General features: G+C 58.9%; 3 protein-coding genes across 4 annotated transcripts; 2 read left to right on the forward strand and 1 right to left on the reverse strand.

The window, feature by feature from the left end:
* Nucleotide 1: 1 nt before the first annotated feature.
* On the forward strand, nt 2–10,227 carry Skic2 (SKI2 subunit of superkiller complex). The gene is made up of 28 exons (XM_021655878.2): nt 2–154; nt 252–355; nt 1,525–1,634; nt 1,733–1,850; nt 1,940–2,054; nt 2,146–2,220; nt 2,444–2,497; nt 2,572–2,753; nt 2,878–3,006; nt 3,168–3,313; nt 3,625–3,771; nt 3,878–3,962; nt 4,091–4,197; nt 4,499–4,645; nt 4,714–4,810; nt 4,954–5,166; nt 5,264–5,374; nt 6,704–6,934; nt 7,428–7,565; nt 7,693–7,830; nt 7,951–8,055; nt 8,251–8,401; nt 8,488–8,614; nt 8,919–9,129; nt 9,255–9,365; nt 9,444–9,662; nt 9,759–9,899; nt 9,982–10,227. Exons 1-28 carry the CDS (start codon nt 133–135, stop codon nt 10,180–10,182), a joined length of 3,735 nt encoding a protein of 1,244 aa, XP_021511553.1. The 5' UTR covers nt 2–132; the 3' UTR covers nt 10,183–10,227.
* A 140-nt stretch (nt 10,228–10,367) lies between these two features.
* On the reverse strand, nt 10,368–12,419 carry Dxo (decapping exoribonuclease). Its single transcript, XM_021655870.2, has 6 exons — nt 11,727–12,419; nt 11,369–11,604; nt 11,067–11,286; nt 10,839–10,974; nt 10,659–10,753; nt 10,368–10,578 (listed from the first exon to the last, which is right to left on the reverse strand). Exons 1-6 carry the CDS (start codon nt 12,080–12,082, stop codon nt 10,428–10,430), a joined length of 1,194 nt encoding a protein of 397 aa, XP_021511545.1. The 5' UTR covers nt 12,083–12,419; the 3' UTR covers nt 10,368–10,427.
* An 18-nt stretch (nt 12,420–12,437) lies between these two features.
* On the forward strand, nt 12,438–20,293 carry Stk19 (serine/threonine kinase 19). 2 transcript variants are annotated; one of them, XM_021655871.2, is made up of 7 exons: nt 12,438–12,671; nt 12,988–13,124; nt 16,866–16,961; nt 17,259–17,398; nt 19,466–19,563; nt 19,667–19,814; nt 19,998–20,293. In XM_021655871.2, exons 1-7 carry the CDS (start codon nt 12,572–12,574, stop codon nt 20,041–20,043), a joined length of 765 nt encoding a protein of 254 aa, XP_021511546.1. In that variant the 5' UTR covers nt 12,438–12,571; the 3' UTR covers nt 20,044–20,293. The 2 variants fall into 2 exon arrangements, with proteins under 2 accessions (XP_021511546.1, XP_060225053.1); XM_060369070.1 differs by lacking the exon at nt 12,988–13,124 and having other exon boundaries at nt 12,438–12,739.
* The last annotated feature ends 250 nt before the right edge of the window (nt 20,294–20,543 follow it).

The raw sequence follows: 20,543 nt of genomic DNA on the forward strand, positions 1-20,543 counted from the left end.
CGCTCCGAGCGGGGGGAATGGTGGAGGTGGAGGCGCGTCGGAAACCGTCCCAACTTCCGCCCGTCTCGGGGCGGGGCCGATTCCTGGCTACTCTGGGTTTCCGGGCTGTCCAGCAGCCGCCGCGGCTCCAGGATGATTGAGACCGAGCGACTCGGTGAGGGGGAGGGGAGGGAAGGCGAGGGGAGGGGAGGCGAACGGAATAGTAGACGGGAAGGACTTCTGACTTTTAACCTGTGACCTTTCCTCCGCAGTGCTGCCTCCCCCAGACCCCCTGAACCTGCCCCTTCGGGCTCTGGAAGTGGGGTGCACCGGGCGGTGGGAGCTGCTGAACGTGCCTGGGGCTCCGGAGAGCACCGTGAGTGACTTTTGACTCTCTCCGTTGACCCGTGAGCCTACCAGAAACTCCACCGGGCTCCCGGGAGGCCCTAGCTCGACCTCACACCCCTGTCATCTGGGGCCCCGGATTGGACAGATTCCAGCCTGCTGGAGCGCCAGTGGGTCAGAGCCGGGAGTGGAGACACTGAGTCTCAGAGCTCCCCTCCGTGTAGGACCCTTGTGTCTGCACCCCCAGGGCACTAGTCTGAGACCTCACTTTTAAGATCCTAAATCTGAAGCCCTGTGTGGCTCACACCCTAATCCCAGCACTTGGGAGGCAGAGGCAGGCGGATCTCTTGAGTTGGAGGCCAGTTTGGTGTACATATCAAGTTCCAGGCCAGCCAGGGGGAGAGGAGGAGGAGGAGGAGGAGGAGGAGAAAAAAAAAATCTAGGACTGGCAGGGTGTCATAGCCCATTTGAGGGCTGAACGACCCTTTCACGGGGGTTGAATATCACATCACCTGCATTTAAGATACTTTCATTACAAGTCGTAACCTTAGCAAGAACACAGTTCTTGAGGAGCAGGGAAATGATTTTACGGTTGGGGTCAACAGAACATGAACTTTTTAGAGGGTCGCAGCGTTAGGAAGCTGGAGAACCTCTGGCTTGGCCGATGAAGAGCATGCCATGCAAGCCGGGTGAAACATAAGGCAGAGAGAAGCAATGCCGAAAAGCTGTCCTCTGGTGGGGCCACGCACGTGTGTGTGTCCGTATCCACACGCCACACGCATCCCCACGTACCTTCACACCTACCACCACTAAGTAATTCTGAAGTGCAGATTCCCAGCTGAGTGTGTTGTGCACTTGGTAGAGTGCTCGACTAGCTGGTTTGGAGATCACTCACATTTGGTAGCGCAAGCTTGTCATCCCCTCACTTGAGAGCAGGAGGCGGTATGCGTATCAGAAGCTCAAAGATGTGCATATATGTTAAGCTGAAGGCAAGCGTGGGTTTCGTGGGACCCCGTGTAAGTCAGAGGGCAAACTGCTGTCCACATCAGGCAGTGTCCCAGGCACTTCTGCTGCAGGTCTGTTTTCCTCCGTAGCATTGCTCATTCCGTTGCCCTGGCTCTCTGCTGGGACATCTCCCACAGAGCCCGCTGCCCTCTTGAGACCCGTTACCCTTTCCCATCTCACCCCTCCCTGCCTCAGCTGCCGCACGGCCTGCCCCCCTGCGCCCCCGATCTGCAGCGAGAAGCAGAGCAGCTGTTTCTGTCGTCTCCGGCCTGGCTTCCTCTTCATGGCCTGGAGCACTCAGCTCGGTGAGAAGTCTGAGGGGCCCACACTGGGGAGCTGGACCAACCGAAGGAAGCCAGGATAGGGAGAGAGCCGACCCCGACATTCCTTCCCTCCTCCCCAGAAAATGGCAGAGGAAGACGGACCCCTGGTCGCTCCTGGCTGCTCTGGGGGCTCCAGTCCCATCTGATCTTCAAGCCCAGAGACACCCGACCACGGGCCAGATACTGGGATACAAGGAGGTGAGGGGTCAGAGGCCAAGAGGCACGGAATTGGGAGGAGGGGTCAGAAGCAGGCTTGGCCTCACTGGGGCCCTGGCCTCTTGTCTCAGGTCCTGCTGGAGAACACGAACCTGTCGGCCACAACATCCCTGTCCCTTCGCCGGCCTCCAGGGCCGGCCTCCCAGTCACTATGGGGCAACCCGACACAGTACCCTTTCTGGCCAGGTGAGTTGTGTATGATGGAGGTGGAAGAGAGAACCTTTGAGTCTGGGGAACGGGCCCTGTCGATGCTGAATCTCACCTCGTGTTTCCCCAGGTGGGATGGACGAGCCCAGCCTAACAGATCTGAGCACTCGGGAGGAGGCTGAGGAGGAGATAGACTTTGAGAAAGGTGAGCGGCCTGTGCTGTGAGGGGAGCCCAGCAGGTTGCAGCCATCCTTCCTGTCCTTTCACAGATCAGGATCTCTCTCACCCTCAAGGGAAAAGGTGTCCTGTGTTAGCGGCTCCTAAAAAGCGGCCCAGCTGCCTTGCACGAAAGCAGAGTGCCGTGAATGACGTATAGGTTACCAAACAGCGGCTGGTGGCTGACGCTGCCTCTCTGTTCCCACCCTTAGATCTTCTCACTGTCCCACCTGGCTTCAAGAAAGGGGTGGATTTTGCCCCGAAGGGTGAGTCTGGGAAGGAATTGCGGGATGCCCTGCTCCCGCAGACCAGCAAAGGTGACATGGCTACCGTTCCTCAGATCACCCCGCCCCTGTGCCGGGCTTGCTCAGCCTCAGCCGTCTGCTGGAGCCTCTGGATCTGAGCGGAGGCGACGAGGATGAGAGCGAGGCCGCAGGCGGTCCCAGAGGGGACCCCGCTTCGGCCTCTCCCTCCAGTACCCCCCTGGCCCGAGCGAGCAGCTTGGAGGACCTAGTGTTGAAGGTTGGTAGTTCCCAGTGATGGAGGCAGGTAGGAAGGGGCTGATGCCTAGGCCGGGTTTGACGCGGTGAGTGACAGTCACGAGCTCTCTGGCTTGGCCTTTCTCACGCCTACCCGGCTTTTCCAGGAAGCCTCCGCAGTCGTATCCCCCCTGGAGCCCCCTAAGCCTCCACCCCAGGAACAGTGGGCCGTGCCTGTGGACGTCACCTCGCCCGTGGGTGACTTTTACCGGCTCATTCCTCAGCCAGCCTTCCAGGTACTGTGCCCAGGCCTCACTCCTGCTCTTGGTAGACCCCCCAGAGGCTGCATAGCTTCCGGGCTCCTGGTCCCAGCCCTGCGCTGGCCTTTCCCCTGGGCCCTGCATGCCTGTGAGGAGGCAGAGCGCTCCCTGCAGCCCTGTCCGTTTCTCTCTCGCAGTGGGCATTTGAGCCAGATGTGTTTCAGAAGCAGGCCATCCTGCACTTGGAGCAGCACGACTCTGTCTTTGTTGCAGCTCACACGTCCGCCGGGAAGACGGTGGTGGCCGAATACGCCATTGCCCTGGCCCAGAAACATATGACCCGGTACTCATGCCTCCTCAGCCTGCCCGCCAGCAGGCAGCCTGGCCCCTTCTGCTTCCTTTCTAGACCTCAGCTCTCCCTCTGACCCCCTGCCTTATCCTTTAGGTGGGAGGTTGAGGAGAGAGGCCGAGATGGGGTTCAGGAGGCATGAAAAGGTGTAGCGTGGAAGAGGGGCAGAAAGATGACCTGCTAGTTTAGGAAGGGACGATGCCACAAGGGAGGCTGAGGGGCTGTCAGTGCGGGAGGGCGGGAAGGCAGGGCGCGCAGCTGTGAGCCTGTGAGGAAAGACCGGCTGGCCTCACCCCTGTTTCTAGTACCATCTACACTTCTCCTATCAAAGCCCTGAGCAACCAGAAGTTTCGGGACTTCCGGAACACATTCGGGGACGTGGGGCTGCTCACGGGGGACGTGCAGCTGCACCCTGAGGCCTCCTGCCTCATCATGACCACGGAGATCCTTCGGTGAGGGGTGGTCTCCCGGGAGGGCTGGGGCGGGAGCGAGCCAGGAAGCTGGGAAGCAGGGCAGGGTCCGCTGCCCAGGCGTCAGCTCGGAGCTCCTCCTCCCCAGCTCCATGCTGTACAGCGGCTCAGACGTCATCCGGGACCTGGAGTGGGTCATCTTTGACGAAGTCCACTACATCAACGATGCTGAGGTGAGTGGGAGTGAGGTCTCCCGTGGGCCTTGTCGCAAGGCCCTGCCCCACATGCCCTGAGGGCCTGTCTTCTCTGCCCCCACATGAGACTGCTCTCTGACTGACCTGTCCCCCCAACGTGTGTGCAGCGTGGGGTCGTGTGGGAGGAGGTACTCATCATGCTCCCCGACCACGTCTCCATCATCCTCCTGAGCGCCACGGTCCCCAACGCCCTGGAGTTCGCTGACTGGATCGGGTGAGACCTGTGTCCTGGGTGCCCGAGGGAAGGGGCCTGTGGGGTTGGGGAGCTCAAGCTGCCACAACGAGGAGGGAGTTCTCCCCCCATGGCTGCCGAAGGCCCTTGGAGATGGGATGGTGGTCCATCTGGGCAAGGACCGGCCACTCCACGGTCCTCATGAAGGGACAGAGGTTTAGTGCTAAACCCGTGGGGTCTGAAATGGAGGCTCATGGCCTCCCATACCAGGCCTCAGAGGAAACCAAAAGATGGGGTTCCTCTCTGGCTCCTTCTCTGACCCGCTGCCCTCTCTTCCCTCCAGGCGGCTGAAGCGGCGGCAGATCTATGTGATCAGCACAGTCGCCCGTCCTGTCCCCCTGGAACACTATCTCTTCACGGGAAACAGCCCCAAGACGCAAGGGGAGCTCTTCTTGCTGCTGGACTCCCGAGGGGCCTTCCACACCAAGGGGTAAGCCCAGGGCTGGGAGTCAGGGCCGGGCCTGTGTGGGACCTCACGCAGCCCTGCCCTGTGCGCAGGTACTATGCTGCGGTGGAGGCCAAGAAGGAGAGGACGAGCAAGCATGCCCAGACCTTCGGGGCCAAGCAACCCACGCACCAGGGTGGGCCTGGGCAGGTGAGGGCCGGGAGCAGCCAGTCCCGGCCACAGTCTCAGCCTCCCTGGTCCTTGCAGAGAAGGGGTGGGCTTGAGGCCTGCATCCCGCTCAGCGTAAACTGTGTAAGCATGGCTGCCACAGCTCTCCTCCCCTCCTCCCTCAGGACCGTGGGGTGTACCTGTCCCTGCTGGCTTCCCTCCGGGCCCGTGCTCAGCTACCTGTGGTGGTGTTTACCTTCTCCCGAGGCCGCTGTGATGAGCAGGCTTCTGGCCTCACCTCCCTTGACCTCACTACAAGCTCGGAGAAGAGCGAGATCCACCTCTTCCTGCAGCGCTGCCTTGCGAGGCTCCGAGGCTCCGACCGGCAGCTGCCCCAGGTGAGTGCCTCCCACATGCCGCAGGGACGTGGTGATGAGACCTGGCCCCCCTCCAGGGCTTCCTCCACCTCCTCTGAGCCACTGCCTCGCCCTGCAGGTCCTGCACATGTCAGAGCTCCTTCGCCGGGGCCTGGGTGTGCACCACAGTGGCATCCTGCCCATCCTGAAGGAGATTGTAGAGATGCTGTTCAGCCGCGGGCTGGTCAAGGTGAGGGGGTGGCTGAGTGCCACGGCCGAGGGGGGCCGAGACTTGGGCAGGGCAGGGCAGTGGCTAGGGAGCACCCTGGATGCAGGCTGCCTGGGTTTGCCTTCGGCTTCATAGGGCTGCTGGACTTGGGGGTTCTCAGCTTAGCCTTGAAGGGGATGTGCATGAAGGGGTGTGTGTGAAGGGTGTGTGTGTGAAGGGGTGTGTGTGTGAAGGGGTGTGTATGAAGGGGTGTGTGTGAAGGAGTGTATGAAGGGGTGTGTGTGAAGGGGATGTGTATGAAGGGGTGTGTGTGAAGGGGATGTGTCTGAAGGGTGTGTGTGTGAAGGGGGTGTGTGTCTGAAGGGGTGTGTCTGAGGGGTGTGTGTGAGGGGGTGTGTGTGAAGGGGTGTGTGTGAAGGAGTGTATGAAGGGGTGTGTGTGAGGGGGTGTGTATGAAGGGTGTGTGTGTGAAGGGGGTGTGTCTGAAGGGGTGTGTCTGAGGGGTGTGTGTGAGGGGTGTGTATGAAGGGTGTGTGTGTGAAGGGGGTGTGTCTGAAGGGGTGTGTCTGAGGGGTGTGTGTGAGGGGGTGTGTGTGAGGGGGTGTGTGTGAAGGGGGTGTGTGTGAAGGGGGTGTGTGTGAAGGGGTGTGTGAGTGAAGGGGATGTGTCTGAAGGGGTGTGTCTGAGGGGTGTGTGTGAGGGGTGTGTGTCTGAAGGGGATGTGTCTGAGGGGGTGTGTCTGAAGGGATGTGTGTCTGAAGGGGTGTGTCTGACACGTCCCCGGGAGGAGACACCTCGCGGGGGCAAGCACAGAAGTCGCTAATAGAGAGATGCCAGTGAGACACTCTGGGAGGACAGCTGTGCAGTGGTTAGGGCTGCCCTTAGGAAGCTCTGCACCTGCCGTGTGGCAGGGAGGCGGGCTTTGCCAGTGCCACGGGTGGCAGCCGAGCGCTACTGTTGTCCTCCTCCCTTGGCACCGTTTCAGCAAATTTAATATACTTTAGACACTAGGGGTTTTTCTTGGGCATTTATTGCAAAGAAATTCTACCTGCGTCTGTGAGGGGATATTTGCTCTGTTCTCTACGGTTCTGTTTACGATGACCCGGCTCAGACTTCAGCGTCTGCTCCTGGGGGACCACGGGTGAAAGGCTGGCTCAGAAGCAGGGTGCCCTTCACTGGGACAGTGGCCGGGTGTACGGAGCCATCACCTACCTCCGTCAGATCAGTGATAAAACTACGGGAAGGAGGGAAAGATAATGCGTACACCGTGGGTCTCCTGGAGAGGCAAATGAAGTCCTGTGACCCGTGAGCCCTGCCAGAGCTTACCCAATCCGCACCCCTCTGTCCCAGGTGCTGTTTGCCACCGAGACGTTTGCCATGGGGGTGAACATGCCGGCAAGGACAGTGGTGTTTGACTCCATGCGCAAGCACGATGGCTCGACCTTCCGGGACCTGCTGCCCGGGGAGTATGTGCAGATGGCAGGCCGGGCAGGCCGGAGGGGCCTGGACCCCACGGGCACCGTCATCCTGCTCTGTAAGGGCCGAGTGCCTGAGATGGCGGATCTGCACCGCATGATGATGGTGAGTGGCGGTGAGGCCGAGCCTCGCTGGCTCCTGTAGCCCAGCTGCCCTCCCTCTTCTCGTGTTCATTCTGCCTGGGAGAAGTCAGGTTAAAAGTGAGCAAGTCCAGCCGGGCGCTGTGGCGAACGCTGTAAATCCTAGCGCTCAGGAGGCAGAGGCAGTGGAATCCCTGTGAGTTCAGGCCAGCGTGCTCTACAAAGCGAGTCCAGCAAGGCTGGGGCTACACAGAGAAACCTTGCCTCAAAAAACAAAACAAAACAATGAAAACCCCAAAAAAGCAAAATCAAGCAAGCCCAGCCTCCTCTTTTTACTGTGCTCAGCACGGTTGCCCCGGGGGCCTGTGAGAGTCCACACCTTCCGTTCTGCTCTATACGTCACTGAGGAGGCGTGCAGGCCTTGGTCTGAAGCCTCAGCTACAGAGCTGTGACCAGAGGACCCGCTAGGGAGGGCTCAGGGCTCCTTTGGTCTCGCTGACTTTCTGGCCTGCCTCCAGGGGAAGCCGTCCCAGCTCCAGTCCCAGTTCCGCCTCACCTACACCATGATCCTCAACCTGCTGCGGGTCGACGCCCTCAGGGTGGAGGACATGATGAAGAGGAGCTTCTCAGAGTTCCCGGCCCGCAAGGACAGCAAGGTGAGGCTAGGGTGACCTTCGGAGCCTGCGCTCACTGGCTAGCCGGCGGGGGGCATGTGGAGGCAGGGGGCGGAGAGGGGCTCAGCAGGCTGCCCTGGCAGACTTGTCACCACCTCCGCTTCCTCAGGCCCACGAGCAGGCTCTGGCTGAACTCACCAAGAGGCTGGCGGCGCTGGAGGAGCCCGATGTGACTGGCCAGTTGGCTGACCTGCCTGACTACTACAGCTGGGGGGAGGAGCTGACGGAGACCCGGAACATGATCCAGGTGAGGAAGTGGGGTGTTGGGGGGGAGGGGAAGGACAGTGGGTTGCGCCGGTGCTCCCAAGCTTAGCCCTCGTGTCCTGATCTCATCTCCCCCCATCCCTGTGCCTGTCCTGCTCTCCAGAGACGCATCATGGAGTCTGTGAATGGGCTGAAGTCTCTGTCAGCGGGAAGGGTGGTGGTCGTGAAGAACGAGGAGCATCACAACGCACTAGGTGTGATCCTGCAGGTGAGGACCAGAGGGCCCCGACCGCCCTGCCACCTCCGTGTCTCTGCGCCTCGCCCCCAAGCGGCTCTAGTTGCTCTGGTTGGCCACAGCTTAAGGGCTGTGTGTGTGTGTGTGTGTGTGTCCAGGGCGGTCGTCCCATGTCCACATTTGCCGTGCAATCTCCAGTCTCTGCCCTGGCCTTTCCGCCTCTTACAGGTCTCCTCAAACTCCGCCAGCAGAGTGTTTACAGCTTTGGTCTTGTGCGATAAGCCTGCCGTGCCTGAGAGCGCCAGGGACAAGGGGCCAGCCGCCCCAGCTGTGCCCCACCCCGATGACCTCGTGGGCTTTAAGCTGTTCCTGCCTGAAGGTGAGAGCTGTCAGTGCCCGGCTTCCCGGTGGTGGCGTGAACAAGATGCCCAGGCGTGCTGGAGCCTGACCTGACTCGCTTCCCAGGGCCCTGTGAGCACACTGTGGCCAAGCTCCAGCCGGGAGAGGTGGCCGCCATCTCCACCAAGGTGCTCCGGGTGAACGGGGAGAAGATCTGTGAGGACTTCACCAAGAGGCAGCAACCAAAATTCAGGTCGGGACCTCGGGAGCCTCTTTCCAGGGAGAGGCGTTACCTGTGGGTGTCTCTGTGAAAAGAGACCATGAAATGGGGTGCAGAGGGACTTCCTCAGCCCAAGAGGAGGCTCCTGTGGTAAAGAGGCCTCTTGGCAGCTGGGCAAAGGTGGCGCACATCTTTAATCTCAGCACTTGGGAGGCAGAGACAGGCAGATCTTGAGGGTCTACAAAGCAGGTCCAGGACAGCCAGGGAAAACCCTGTCTCGAAAACCCAAAACTACAAAGCCTGTTGGCCCAGATCACAAAACCTGCTCCCCCTTCAGGAAGGAGCCCCCCCTTGCAGCTGTGACTACCGCCGTTCAGGAGCTGCTGCGCCTGGCTCAGGCCTACCCAGCAGGACCCCCAACTCTTGACCCCGTCAACGACCTGCAGCTCAAGGACGTGTCCGTGGTAGAAGGTGGACTCCGGGTCCGGAAGCTGGAGGAGCTGATCCGGGGCGCTCAGTGTGTGCACAGCCCCCGCTTCCCTGCCCAGGTAGCTCCTAGGCAGAAGCAGCTGTCCCTCCCTGGTGCCCTGCAGCCCGGCTCCTGGCCCTCAGCTGTGTGCCCCGGGGCAGTGTGGAGGGGCAGGCTGACAGCCCCCACCCTGGCTCTCCTCAGTATGTGAAGCTGCGGGAGCGAGTGCAGATGCAGAAGGAAATGGAGAGGCTGCGCTTCCTCCTGTCGGACCAGTCGCTACTGCTGCTCCCCGAGTATCACCAGCGCGTAGAGGTGGGAGTGGGGTACCGGGAGGCGAGTGGGAGGTCAGGGCTCGGGAGAAGGCGGGCTCCCCAACCTCCCCCTCTGCAGGTGCTCCGCACCCTGGGCTATGTGGACGAGGCCGGCACGGTGAAGCTGGCAGGGCGAGTGGCCTGCGCCATGAGCAGCCATGAGCTGCTCCTCACGGAGCTCATGTTTGACAACGCGCTAAGCGCCCTGCGGCCAGAGGAGATCGCAGCTCTTCTCTCCGGCCTGGTCTGCCAGAGCCCTGGAGACGCTGGGGACCAGCTCCCGAGCACCCTCAAACAGGTAGGGGCCACCAGTCCTGGCAAATGCCCCCAGGGTGTGCGAAGGGCCTCTGGGTCCTAGAGCCGGAAGCCTTGACCCCTCCTCTCCCCTCTGCAGGGGGTAGAACGCGTCAGAGCGGTGGCCAAGCGCATCGGTGAGGTTCAGGTGGCCTGTGGCCTCAACCAGACAGTGGAGGAGTTTGTGGGAGAGCTGAATTTTGGGCTGGTGGAGGTGGTCTATGAATGGGCTCGGGGCATGGTGAGTGCCCGGGTTTGGCGGTGGCTGGCTGGGAGGGGTTGCTGAGGCCTCACACTGAGTCTCCACCTCGCTCTCCCTGCAGCCCTTCTCCGAGTTGGCAGGGCTCTCAGGGACCCCTGAAGGCCTGGTGGTCCGCTGCATCCAGCGCCTGGCTGAGATGTGCCGCTCACTTCGAGGGGCAGCGCGTTTGGTAGGAGAGCCGGTGCTGGGCGCCAAGATGGAGACCGCAGCCACACTGCTGCGGCGGGACATTGTCTTTGCAGCCAGCCTCTACACCCAGTAAAGCATGTGTGGATGTCAGTGTAACAATAAACCGGGAGGTAGTGCAGAGGCCGGCAGATCTCTGGGTTCAGCCTGGTCTACAGTGAAACCCTGCGTTGGAAAATAACACAACAACAAGAAGGTGTAATGAAATAGCAAACCAGAGTGCTCATGGGGCCGGATGACTCCATTGAGACGCAGCGAGAGACCGGTTAGAAACAGGCTTTTATTTTCTGCACACACCACGCTGGTGTGTCCTCGGAAGCATCAGTCCTTGGCAGGGGGAGCCTCCGAGAGTGGTGGGAGGTCTTGGGTCATAGCATCCACATACCACGAGGGCAGGAAGGCATAGGGTGCATCTCGATGGACAGACACAGTGACCGGGCCACCTGGTTCCCAGGAGAAGAGGTGGACAAGCCTGGGGACAGAGGGAGGTGTGTGCTGACGCCCAAGACCTGGCTGGGCCGCAGAGGTGCTGCCCGAACCTGGCCGCCTTACCTGGGGTCGTCCTGGACAACTGTGCTCTGGGCAAAGCTCAGGAAGGCATCACAAAAGTTCATGCACACAGAGGGGCTCCAGCCGTCTGGGTCGTTCTGGAGGGCAAACGGCAAAGGGCACTGGACCCGAGGTCTCAGACAGGGGGCGGGGGAACAGGGAGCAGCTGCGACACTGCCTTACCCTGACGCTTTCAAACATCTCCAGAGTAGGAAAGGTCTTCAAGGAACAGACGAAACCTTCTGGGTTCCGGAAGCCGGCGACAACAAGGGGGACCCCTGGGAGGAACGACTGCGCCCACCATTTCAGAAGCTTGTGTCTGAGAGGAGAGGCCCAGGGTCAGCGGGTCCCTCATCCCCGCCCCAGGCTGCTGCTCCATCCTAGGCTCTGCTGCTCACCCCTGGCCCCAACCTGTAGAAGGTCCGCCACTGGCCAGGGGTGTGCATCTCCTTGGAGGTCTTGAGCTCCACATAGCAGGCGGGGGGCTGTGTGGACGGGGCCTGGGGGTTTACGCAGTCCACCTCCCCGGAGAACAGCAGAGGGTGGGTTCCCAGGCGGCTGCGTAGCACAGAGCAGAAGGCCACGTTGGTGTTAACCTCCCCCGAGGGGTCTGGGGAGCCTCCGGGCTTGTCTGTACGGGAGAGAAGCGGCGGCAGGGGAGGGGCTGTCGGCCTCCGAGGGAGGGGGCGGGCCCCGCGGCGGGCGGCTCTCACCTGCGCACATGTACTGCTCGAATTTGTAGCCCATGTACATGAGCTCCCGGAGCAGCGGCGGCCGCGCGAGCCTCTGAGCTCGCGCCGCGGGCGTCTCCACCTCGCTGAGGTACAGGGTCCCCTGGAAGCGCGAGGCGGCCAGCTGCCAGCCCTCCTGCCGCTCGTACGGCGTGGTCAGCAGCTTCGTCAGGTGCCCTCTCCACGTCACCGTGGCCCCGGCCAGCCAGCCCGGACCCCTGGGGAGGAGGCGTTCGGGTCTGAGGGTGGCACTCGGCCCCCACTGGCCACCATCCGGCTCCCCCACCCCCAGGAGGCAGAGCCGGGTCTCCGGGCGAGCGTGCGCGCCAGCTCCGCTCACCCCTCCAGCCGGTGTCGGTGCTCCAGAACCCAGCGCAGCAAGTGGTCCAGCCTCTCTCGGACCTCCTCATCCCGGGGCTTGTATCGGTCGGGGTACCCGTCTCTGAGGTCAAAGTCCGGGCCGGGGCCGTGGGCGGGCGGCGGGCTGTAGTAGCGCAGGGCTCGGGCATCTCCGTGGTACTGGCGCTGGGCGTCCAGGGAGAAGCAGCCCAGCTCGGAAGGGCTCCGGTAGAAGGGGAACGGCCCGCGGTACAGGGCGGGCTCGGTGCGCAGCGAGCGCGCCGGGCGGGCGAGCTTGCTCCAGGGCCCCGCCGCCTCCGTCCTCCCAGCCCTCCTCTTGGGGCCCCTGGGCTCCATCGGGACCTGAGAGGACAGCGCGCCCCTTTGCGGGGGGACGCGGACGCGCGGGCTGCGGCTGTCCCGAAGTCCCCGGGCGGAGTGCCGAGCCTCCAACCCCCGCAAAGGCGGCTACCTCAAGGAGTTCAGGCTTCGCGCCAAGTTGGGGTTACCTCAAAGCTCCCAGCCCGACTCGCCTCCTCCCTCCGGCGTCAGGCCGGGGAGGGATGCAAAAGCCTCAGAGCTGTTGCCTCTGAGCACGCGGCCGTCCTCCCTCAGGGCGGGAGCGGGCGGCGGCGCGGTCGGGCCGCAGCTCCGTGGGGTCCCGGTGGCCACTCCGCGCCTCAGCGCGCGCCCCGGGGCTCTCCACAGGGCCAATCGGCCGCGGCGCGGCGACAGAAGCCTACGTCAGCAGGCTCCGACGACCAGCCAGAGGCCGCGTCGTCATTACTCTGCGCCGGAAGTCTGCATCTTCAGGCGCACTTTCCCGGAACCGGGAGATCCCGGGCTATGAATCGCAAGAGACAGCTCCTAGCGTCCGAGGCTTTCGGGGTGAAGCGGCGGCGGGAGCCGGGGCCCGCGAAAGCGGACCCTCTGAGGGCGGGCGCAGGTAACCATGGCAACCCTGGCGCGGAGGGCCTGAGGGTGTGGACCCGAGGAGGAGGAGGACGACCCAGGGTAGGTAACCATAGCAACCCGGTCGCGGGGGGGCCCAAGGGTGCGGAGGGCCCAAGGGTGCGGACCCTTGGAGAAGGAGGAAGAGAAGGAGGAGGACCACGAGGAGGAGGACCTAGGGTAGGCAACCGTGGCAACCCGGGCACAGGGCAGCGGGCGCGTTGAGGGCTGCGGCGCCAGATCCCACGCAGCAGCGGCCTCCCCGTGCCCCCAGCCCGGGCCTGATCCCTGTCCCCGCGCCCCCCCTGCAGGGTCGGCGCGCGAGGCTGTCCAGGAGCTCGTGCAGCTCTTCCCTAGGGCGCAGTTCGAGGACGCGCTGCCTCCCCTCGCGCTGAGGAGCCAAGTGTACAGTCTCGTGCCGGACAGGACGGTGGCTGACCTGCAGCTGGTGAGGAGCGCCCAGGAGACCTTCGGCAGCCACTCCCGGCCCGCTGCCTCGAGGGCAGTCGTGAAGTCCCCCGTCACTCACACCCCCAGTCGACCCAACAGCCCTTCGGCAGGCGTTGGGCCGAGGCCGATGCAGAGCAGGTCCCAGGGCCTGGTAGCCTGGTAGCCTTTTTGGAGGTTTGGATCTGTCAGCTCTCACACACGCCTCTCTCGGTTATCATCTGACAGGTCACGGCTGTCAGAGAAGGTTAAAGAGCACAGGCAAAGGTGTGCTGGAGGTCCCTGGAAGGCCTAAGAGGAGAATGAAAGCGAGGGAGGCAGGCCGGACTCGTGTTAGTTAACTCCCAGGTTTTCCAGGTGGCTCCCAAGTGACTAGCGGATTGACTGGAGGGGGAGGAAAGCACGGAGGGGCCGGGTTGGGGGGAGACAGATGTACTAGGCAGTGGGCCCTGACGCTGCAGATCATTCTAGGCCCTGGGTTACACAAGCGAAAGGCATGGGGGCGGATGAGCGCCATAGGGAGACTGGAGGACTATTGGGACCTTGTAACCAAGTTAGAAGGTGATGAAGAGCCACGGGCACTAGGCACTAGACACGCTTGTAATCCTAGCGCAGGGAGGCAGAGGCAGGAGGGTCTCTGTGAGTTCCAGGCCAGCCTGGTCTACAAAGTGAGTCCAGGATAGTCACGGCTACACAGAGGAAACCCTGACCCAAATTAAGCAAAAACAAGAAAGGGTAATTAGAGTCCGGGCTGGGTCTCTTCAGACAAAAACAGTAAGGTAGGTTCACAGCGTTTAAGATTTATGAAGGGGCACTTGGCAAGATCCTTGGAGATGAGCACTAGGGATCCAATATCCCTCCCAGGTAAATCCCGGGGACACCCTTTCTGCTTGATATGCACTCTCAGGCTGCTGCCTGACTTGAAGGTCCCACACTGTGGAGGCCTCCCTGCTGCCAGGTGCCTCTGCTGCTGCATTTTTAATGAATTACGAACTTCACCTAAGTGCTTAAATTGTACTTTCATCGGTGCTCAGTTAGAAACATTCTCTTGCCTCCTTTGAGATCTTTTTCGTTGGCTGAGAACCATGGGTCACACTTCTCAGACCTCCTGTCGCTGTGCTTTTACCAACCTTCTGGCTCAAGTGTGGCCAGAGAAATACACAAGATAGCTGGGTGTGGCACACACCTGGGACCCCAGCACGCAGAGAAGCAGAGGCAGGCTGGGTCTCTGTGAGTTCCACCAGCCTGCTCTACAAAGTGAGTCCAGGACAGTCAAGGGCACACAGAGAAACCTTGTGTCCAAAACAAAGCAAACAAAAGACAGAATATGCACAAGATGGTCCCACACATTTGAAATTTGTAAAACTTCTGCTCTGAATTAATGGCCTGTTTTGCTAAACATTATATATGTGTATTTGAAAATGTGTTATTTAATTGCTGATCTCTCAGTAGCTGAAGTTGTAATTGAAGTACTCTGTTTCTTCACTGATTATTTATTCCCTTGTTCTGTGAATCTATGAGAACTGGATTTATATAGTTCTGTGCTTTGGAGTTTTATTTTGTATTTTTCATGTGTGTGTGTGTGTGTGTGTGTGTGTGTGTGTGTGTGAGTGTTCTCTCTTTGGAGAGGGGCTTAGTTCAGGGCAGCAGGCGTGGACACGGTCATCTCCCATCCTTGACACCAGCTCTTAAACGGTAGCTCTGTATCATCTCTTTGCTTTAATCTTCCACAGATTAAACAGACATTAGATCTTCTCTTTGAACCCTTTAAGACACTTTTGTGTTCAATATTTTTGGCTTTCTTTTAGCTCTCTTTTATTGTATTATTGTGTTGATTAGTTTATAATCTTCCTTAGATTAATAATTTGCTTGTGTGCATGTGCGTGTACATGTGTGTGCATGTGTGTGTGTTCATGTGTGTGCACCCTCAGAGGCCAGGGTAGGTACTGGACCCCTGGAGCTGGGGAGTTACAGGTGGTTGTGAGTCACCAGATGTGGGAGCTAGGAGCTGAACTTGGGTGCTCTCAAATACCCATCCACCGGGCCATCTCTCCGGCCCAGATTAGCAGCTTTTCATCCAGCTGTTCTAATGTTTTCCACACACTCGTCGAGGTCTTACTTTATTGACTTCATTTCTCAGTTTTAACTTTTCTACTGGCGCTTTTGTTTCGTTTTTGAGACAGGGTCTCATTATGTAGCTCTGGATGACCTAGAACTCTGTAGACCAGCTTACCCTTGAACTCATAGAGATCCACCTGCCTCTGCCTCTGCCTGCTGAGTGCTGGGATTAAAGGTATGTGACAGGGCTGGGGAGGTGGCTCAGAGGTTAAGAGCACTGGCTGTTCTTCCAGAGGTCCTGAGTTCAATTCCCAATAACCTCAGGGTGACTCACAACCATCCATGATGAGATCTGGTGCCCTCTTCTGGCCTGTTGTCTCACATGCAGGCAGAATGCTGTAGGAATAATAAATCTTAAAGGTGTATGACACCATAATTGGCTGGGACATAGTTAATTAAACATAAATCTTCTTAAGCATTTTATTATATTTTTTTATCATATGTCATGTGTAGTATATATGTCTTTAATCTCAGCACTCTGGAGGTAGAGGAAGGCAGCTCTCTGTGGGGTTGAGGCCAGCTTGGGCTACATACTGATATTCTATTTCCAAATTACTTATGTATTTACTGTGCACGTGCCACAGTGCATGTGAGGGACTCAGAGGAAACCTTGTGGGCTGAGTTCTGTCCTCCCACTGTGCGGGTCACGGGGACTGAGCTTGGGTCCTCAGGCTCAGCAGCCCTACTCGCTGAGCTGTCCTACCAGCCCTAAGTCCGCCAGTTGTCCTCATGTTGGCTTTTTACATTTCAGCATTAGTGGCATAATTGTTTTGTTAAATTTTAAGTCTTTTGGACTTAAAGTAGTCATGCATCTAGCTAGGTGTGATGGGTAATATCGTATGTGCTTATAGTGTGTGATGCCCAGGTAAAGAGGTCAGCGTATTCACCTCCATTTCATCCACGCATGTCAAGAACCCTAAAACACATCTCTTAGCTCTTCCCAAAATACCTACTGAGTTGATCTAATTAGCCAGGTATTGTGATCCTGGCACTCAGAAGGCTGAGCCAGCGGGTCCTCTGGGCTAGAGACTGGTGTGGGAGACAGAGAAAACAAAGCCAGGTGCCCAAAGCATGGCAACGTACACTCATGCTGCCCGCTCCGAGAGGCCTGCCCTCCTCCAGTGTGGCTGTCCTGTCCTGTGGTCACAGGCCTCTGAGTTTTGCTTCCTCTGTGACTGGTTATTTCTGGCCGTGTGCTGGGCAGATGTGCTCAGGTCAGCAAATGCCCCTCTCTTTCATTTCTCTCCATTCTTTGTTTTCGTTTTAATATGTCCATCTGGTAATGTTTTTTAACAGTTTTTGTTGATCTGTAGCCCAGGCTGCTCCTGCCTCACCAGTTCAGGATTAAAGGCGTGCATGTGTCTGTCATGATTTAACTAGTGACTGGTGAAGGTCTGGTCTTAGAAAGTGTTTATATTGATGTTTTGACGTGCTGGCATGTGAAAGGTGGGTGACCAGTCGGAAGAGGCTGCTTGATGGCCTACCTGAGTTTCTCCCTTCAATGTCCTAACCCTCCACAACACCTGCCCCACAACACACACATTGGGAAAGTCCCTGCACGGTGCGCAGAATACAGCTACCCATCTTACCCTGCCTTTCTTTCCATGCTCATCTGTGGAGACAGAAGGAGCTTCAAGAGCGGGGAGAGATCAGAATCATCCAGCTAGGCTTTGACTTGGATGCCCACGGAATTGTCTTCACAGAAGACTACAGGACCAGAGTATGTGTGTGTGTGTGTGTGTGTGTGTGTGGTGTGCATGTGTTTGTGTGATGGGCACGGGAGGACAGGGAAGTTGGGCATAGAAATGGCAAAAGGAACAGCATCCCCAGCCCACATCTCTCGGAGAGGGCATACAGCTCTGGTGAGGCGTGAGGTGGGGGGAAGGAGGGAAGAAAGAAGCAGGAAGAGAGGCTTTGAGAAGTAGAAGGACCCAAGGGAGAGGGGGGGTGAGGAAGAAAATGCCCTCCTGGAGGTGAAAGTGGGTGGGTGAGCATGGTGGGGTCAACTCTCTTCCAGGTCCTCAAGGCCTGTGATGGCCGACCATGTGCCGGGGCAGTGCAGAAGTTCCTGGCCTCCGTGCTCCCCGCCTGTGGGGACCTTAGTTTCCAGCAGGACCAGATGACGCAGACTTATGGCTTCAGGGATGCGGAGATCACGTGAGATGGGATTTGGCATGTCAGGCCTCTGGCAGCCCCGTCCTGTCCCCCTACCCTCCGCTGTCTCCTCAGCGAGTTACCTTTTCCGATGAGTAAAGTGAGGTGCAGTCCATTCTGCAAGAAAGCGGAAGGAGCCTGGGGCTGGAGACCAGGAGAGCTGGAGGCCTGTGGAATATGAGGCTGGCAGGACCTTGAAGGACTTAAGCTGGAGCTGTGAGGCAGGCTGACAGGGCTGCTGTGTCGCTGCAGATGTGTACCCCAGGCTTCGCTTCAGAGGGGACGCTAGGTGTTGTAGCCTAAGACTAGCCACACACACCTCCAGACCCCTAAGACTAGCCACACACACCTCCAGACCCCTAAGACTAGCCACACACACCTCCAGACCCCTAAGACTAGCCACACACACCTCCAGACCCCTAAGACTAGCCACACACACCTCCAGACTCCGCTCTCAGGTGTGGATGGCTTAGTGAACATTGAACGCAGCACCCAAGACTGGTCAGACCAGGGGCGCAGAAGGGAGCAGCGGAGCCTCGCTGACATGGACTAGGTCTCCCAGCAGGGTTTTTATAGGAAGAACCAAATGCCGAAGCCACGGGGAGGGCAGTAACACATTCTGGCTGACCGTACAAAGCGATATTACCGTTTTGGCTGACTAGACAAATTATCAGCTGACCTCTAAGCTGATTGGTGCTAAGGGAGGTAAGTGAGGCAGGGCTAGGGTCTTCTGGAGGACATCCAAAGTGTAGCCAGCTGTATAGATAAGAAGAGTGCAGCCCGAGTGTAGCCAAGTGAATAGACAGATGGTAAAGTGCGAGTTATAACACTGTTGAATCATAGTGAAATATAAGGCCAGATCTGGCAGGGTCTGCCAGCACCAGCTATATGATCCACCCTTCCACGAAGCAGAGTTGAAAAGTTTAAAAATTTGAACTTAATTTCACCTTAGAAACAAAATGGAAGCTAAATACAAAGATGGCTGTAGCTTTGTCTCAAATAGCTGCAACACTAGGTGAGGTCTCAGTACAGAAGGATTTTGGGATACCACGCCTGTGTCTGCCTTCCTGCTTTCTAACTTGCTGGTGCGTGAGATGGCTGATCTCCCCCGGTAAGCAGCAGGGGCTGCTGGTGAGAGTTCCTAGTCGTGGTGCCTCGCTCCTCGGCACATTTCAGGGCCGTGGTCAGGGAAAGCCTCCTACAGAAGCGGTCATTAGCAGGAGTGACTCTGGAGCCGGCATGGTTGCTGGAGTGTCTGGTGTGTAAACAGGAGGACCTGAGTGAGTTCCAGCCCCCAGTTCCAGCACGGCGGGATGTGTGTAACCCCCGTGCCGAAAGTAGGGCTGAGGCAAGTGGATCCTGGAAGCTCACTGGCTAACAAAGTGTAGCCAAACTAATGAGCTCCAGGTTCACGCTAGCACAAAAACAAGGTCAGGCTGGCCATCATGCCACACACCTGTAATCCCAGCACTGGGGAGGCAGAGGCAGACGGCTCTCTGAGCTTGACGTCAGCCTGGTCTACAGAGTGAGTTTCAGGACAGCCAGGGCTGCATAAAAGACCCTACCTAAAAAATAAAAGGGAGCTGGAGAGATGGCTCAGTGGTTAAGGGCGCTGGCTGCTCTTCTGCAGACCCACAGAATGGCTCACAACTGTTTGCAATCCCAGTTTCAGGGGATCCAGTACCCTCTCTGGCCTCCACAGACACCGTATGCATGTGGTGCAGAGACACGTTCGTCAAAACACAAATATACATAAAAAGAAGTCTTTTTGTGAGAGGTCGAGGGGGAGTACACATACTTGATGTCAACCTGCGGCCTCTGCACGCTTGTGTACCTGCCCACGTGTGTGCTCTACACACCCTGCCTGGGCGCGCACACAAACACACTCACACTGTGGGGTTACAGAGAAGCAAGTGCAGAGGGGCCACTGAGGCAGGGTGCTGGAGCCAGCTGGGTTGGTGGGTCCCTGCCTCAGGTTGCCTGTGTTTCTGGACGCTTGTTCTCCGTGCATCAACAGTCGGGGAGGGGAGGGTCCTCAGGCTGCCAGGTTCTGACCCCCTCCGCCCGCAGGCACCTGGTGAATGCTGGCGTCCTCACAGTCCGAGATGCTGGGAGCTGGTGGCTGGCTGTGCCTGGAGCCGGGAGATTCATTAAGTGGTTTGTAAAAGGTCCGGTGCCTGCCGCGCAGTTCCGCAGACCTCGGGACACCTGTGGGGTCTAGGTCTCCGCATTTGACTCCCCTCTTCCTTTTCCGGGCCACCCCTCCTCCAGGGCGCCAGGCTGTACTCAGCATGGTGCGCAAGTCCAAGTACCGCGAGCTTCTCCTGTCGGAGCTCCTGGGCCGCAGGCCCCCTTCCGCTGTGCGGCTCGGCCTTGCCTACCACGTGCACGACCTCATCGGGGCCCAGCTGGTGGACTGGTGAGTCTAGCCCCCGGTCTCAGGAAAATTGCAGGGACCTCAAGGGTGGGTTTCCCAGGTCCTGCGTCATTCGCCAGCAGAGCCCAGTCTCTCATTTTTCTGGGACTCAGGAGAACACTGCTAAGTTCTGGGTGTGTATGTTTTGGGCCTAGACAGCTGGCTCCTCTTGCCTTTCTGTTCCAGTGTCCCCACCACTTCTGGAACCCTCCTTCGCCTGCCGGACACGTGAGGAGCCAGCGCTTCAGCACACTGAGTGCGGTTCCTGGGAGCCCTGCCCCAGAGTGGCCCAAAGGCCTTGTGCGATGGGGCTGGGCCGTGCTGCTGGGAGCTTCGACCTGACCACGCCGTGGGCCCTACAGCGCTGCGTTTCTGTGGAGCCAGAAGCCGTGCCAAGGGGACACAGAGGACGGGAGCAGAGAATTCCCCCTCCATGTCAGGCTGGACTTGCCAAATAAAGTGCCTGTGCTTCTTGTCCTGTCCTTTGTTTGCTGTGACATGTGCAGGTGGCCTTGCGCACAGGGTGAAAGCACACTTGGGGCTGAGCATTTTGCCACAGTTCGGGAGAGCAAGGCTTCCTCAGGCTGCTTTCCCTGCGGGGCTGAGGGTGTGGCCCGTCCTCTGGCCCCCAGGCTTTCTGTTAGAGCCTTTGTCGAGCAGTCAACTGTCTCAGGGGCTGCCTGTCCGTGTGCCATGCTGGAACGGTACACACATGGCCAAGCACGTGCATGA

Source organism: Meriones unguiculatus, chromosome 16, assembly GCF_030254825.1.
Source record: "Meriones unguiculatus strain TT.TT164.6M chromosome 16, Bangor_MerUng_6.1, whole genome shotgun sequence".
In the NCBI taxonomy this organism is placed as follows: domain Eukaryota; kingdom Metazoa; phylum Chordata; class Mammalia; order Rodentia; family Muridae; genus Meriones; species Meriones unguiculatus.

Coding starts and splice junctions, on each gene's coding strand:
- Stk19 (XM_021655871.2), top strand. CDS start 12,572: ATGAATCGCAAGAGACAGCTCCTAGCGTCCGAGGCTTTCGGGGTGAAG. Junction 16,962..17,258: donor CAGAAGACTACAGGACCAGA/GTATGTGTGTGT, acceptor ACTCTCTTCCAG/GTCCTCAAGGCCTGTGATGG. Junction 17,399..19,465: donor TTCAGGGATGCGGAGATCAC/GTGAGATGGGAT, acceptor CTCCGCCCGCAG/GCACCTGGTGAATGCTGGCG.
- Dxo (XM_021655870.2), bottom strand. CDS start 12,082: ATGGAGCCCAGGGGCCCCAAGAGGAGGGCTGGGAGGACGGAGGCGGCG. Junction 10,975..11,066: donor CAGTGGCGGACCTTCTACAG/GTTGGGGCCAGG, acceptor CTCTCCTCTCAG/ACACAAGCTTCTGAAATGGT. Junction 10,754..10,838: donor AGATGTTTGAAAGCGTCAGG/GTAAGGCAGTGT, acceptor TTTGCCCTCCAG/AACGACCCAGACGGCTGGAG.
- Skic2 (XM_021655878.2), top strand. CDS start 133: ATGATTGAGACCGAGCGACTCG. Junction 7,831..7,950: donor AGACCCGGAACATGATCCAG/GTGAGGAAGTGG, acceptor CCTGCTCTCCAG/AGACGCATCATGGAGTCTGT. Junction 9,366..9,443: donor AGTATCACCAGCGCGTAGAG/GTGGGAGTGGGG, acceptor CCCCCTCTGCAG/GTGCTCCGCACCCTGGGCTA.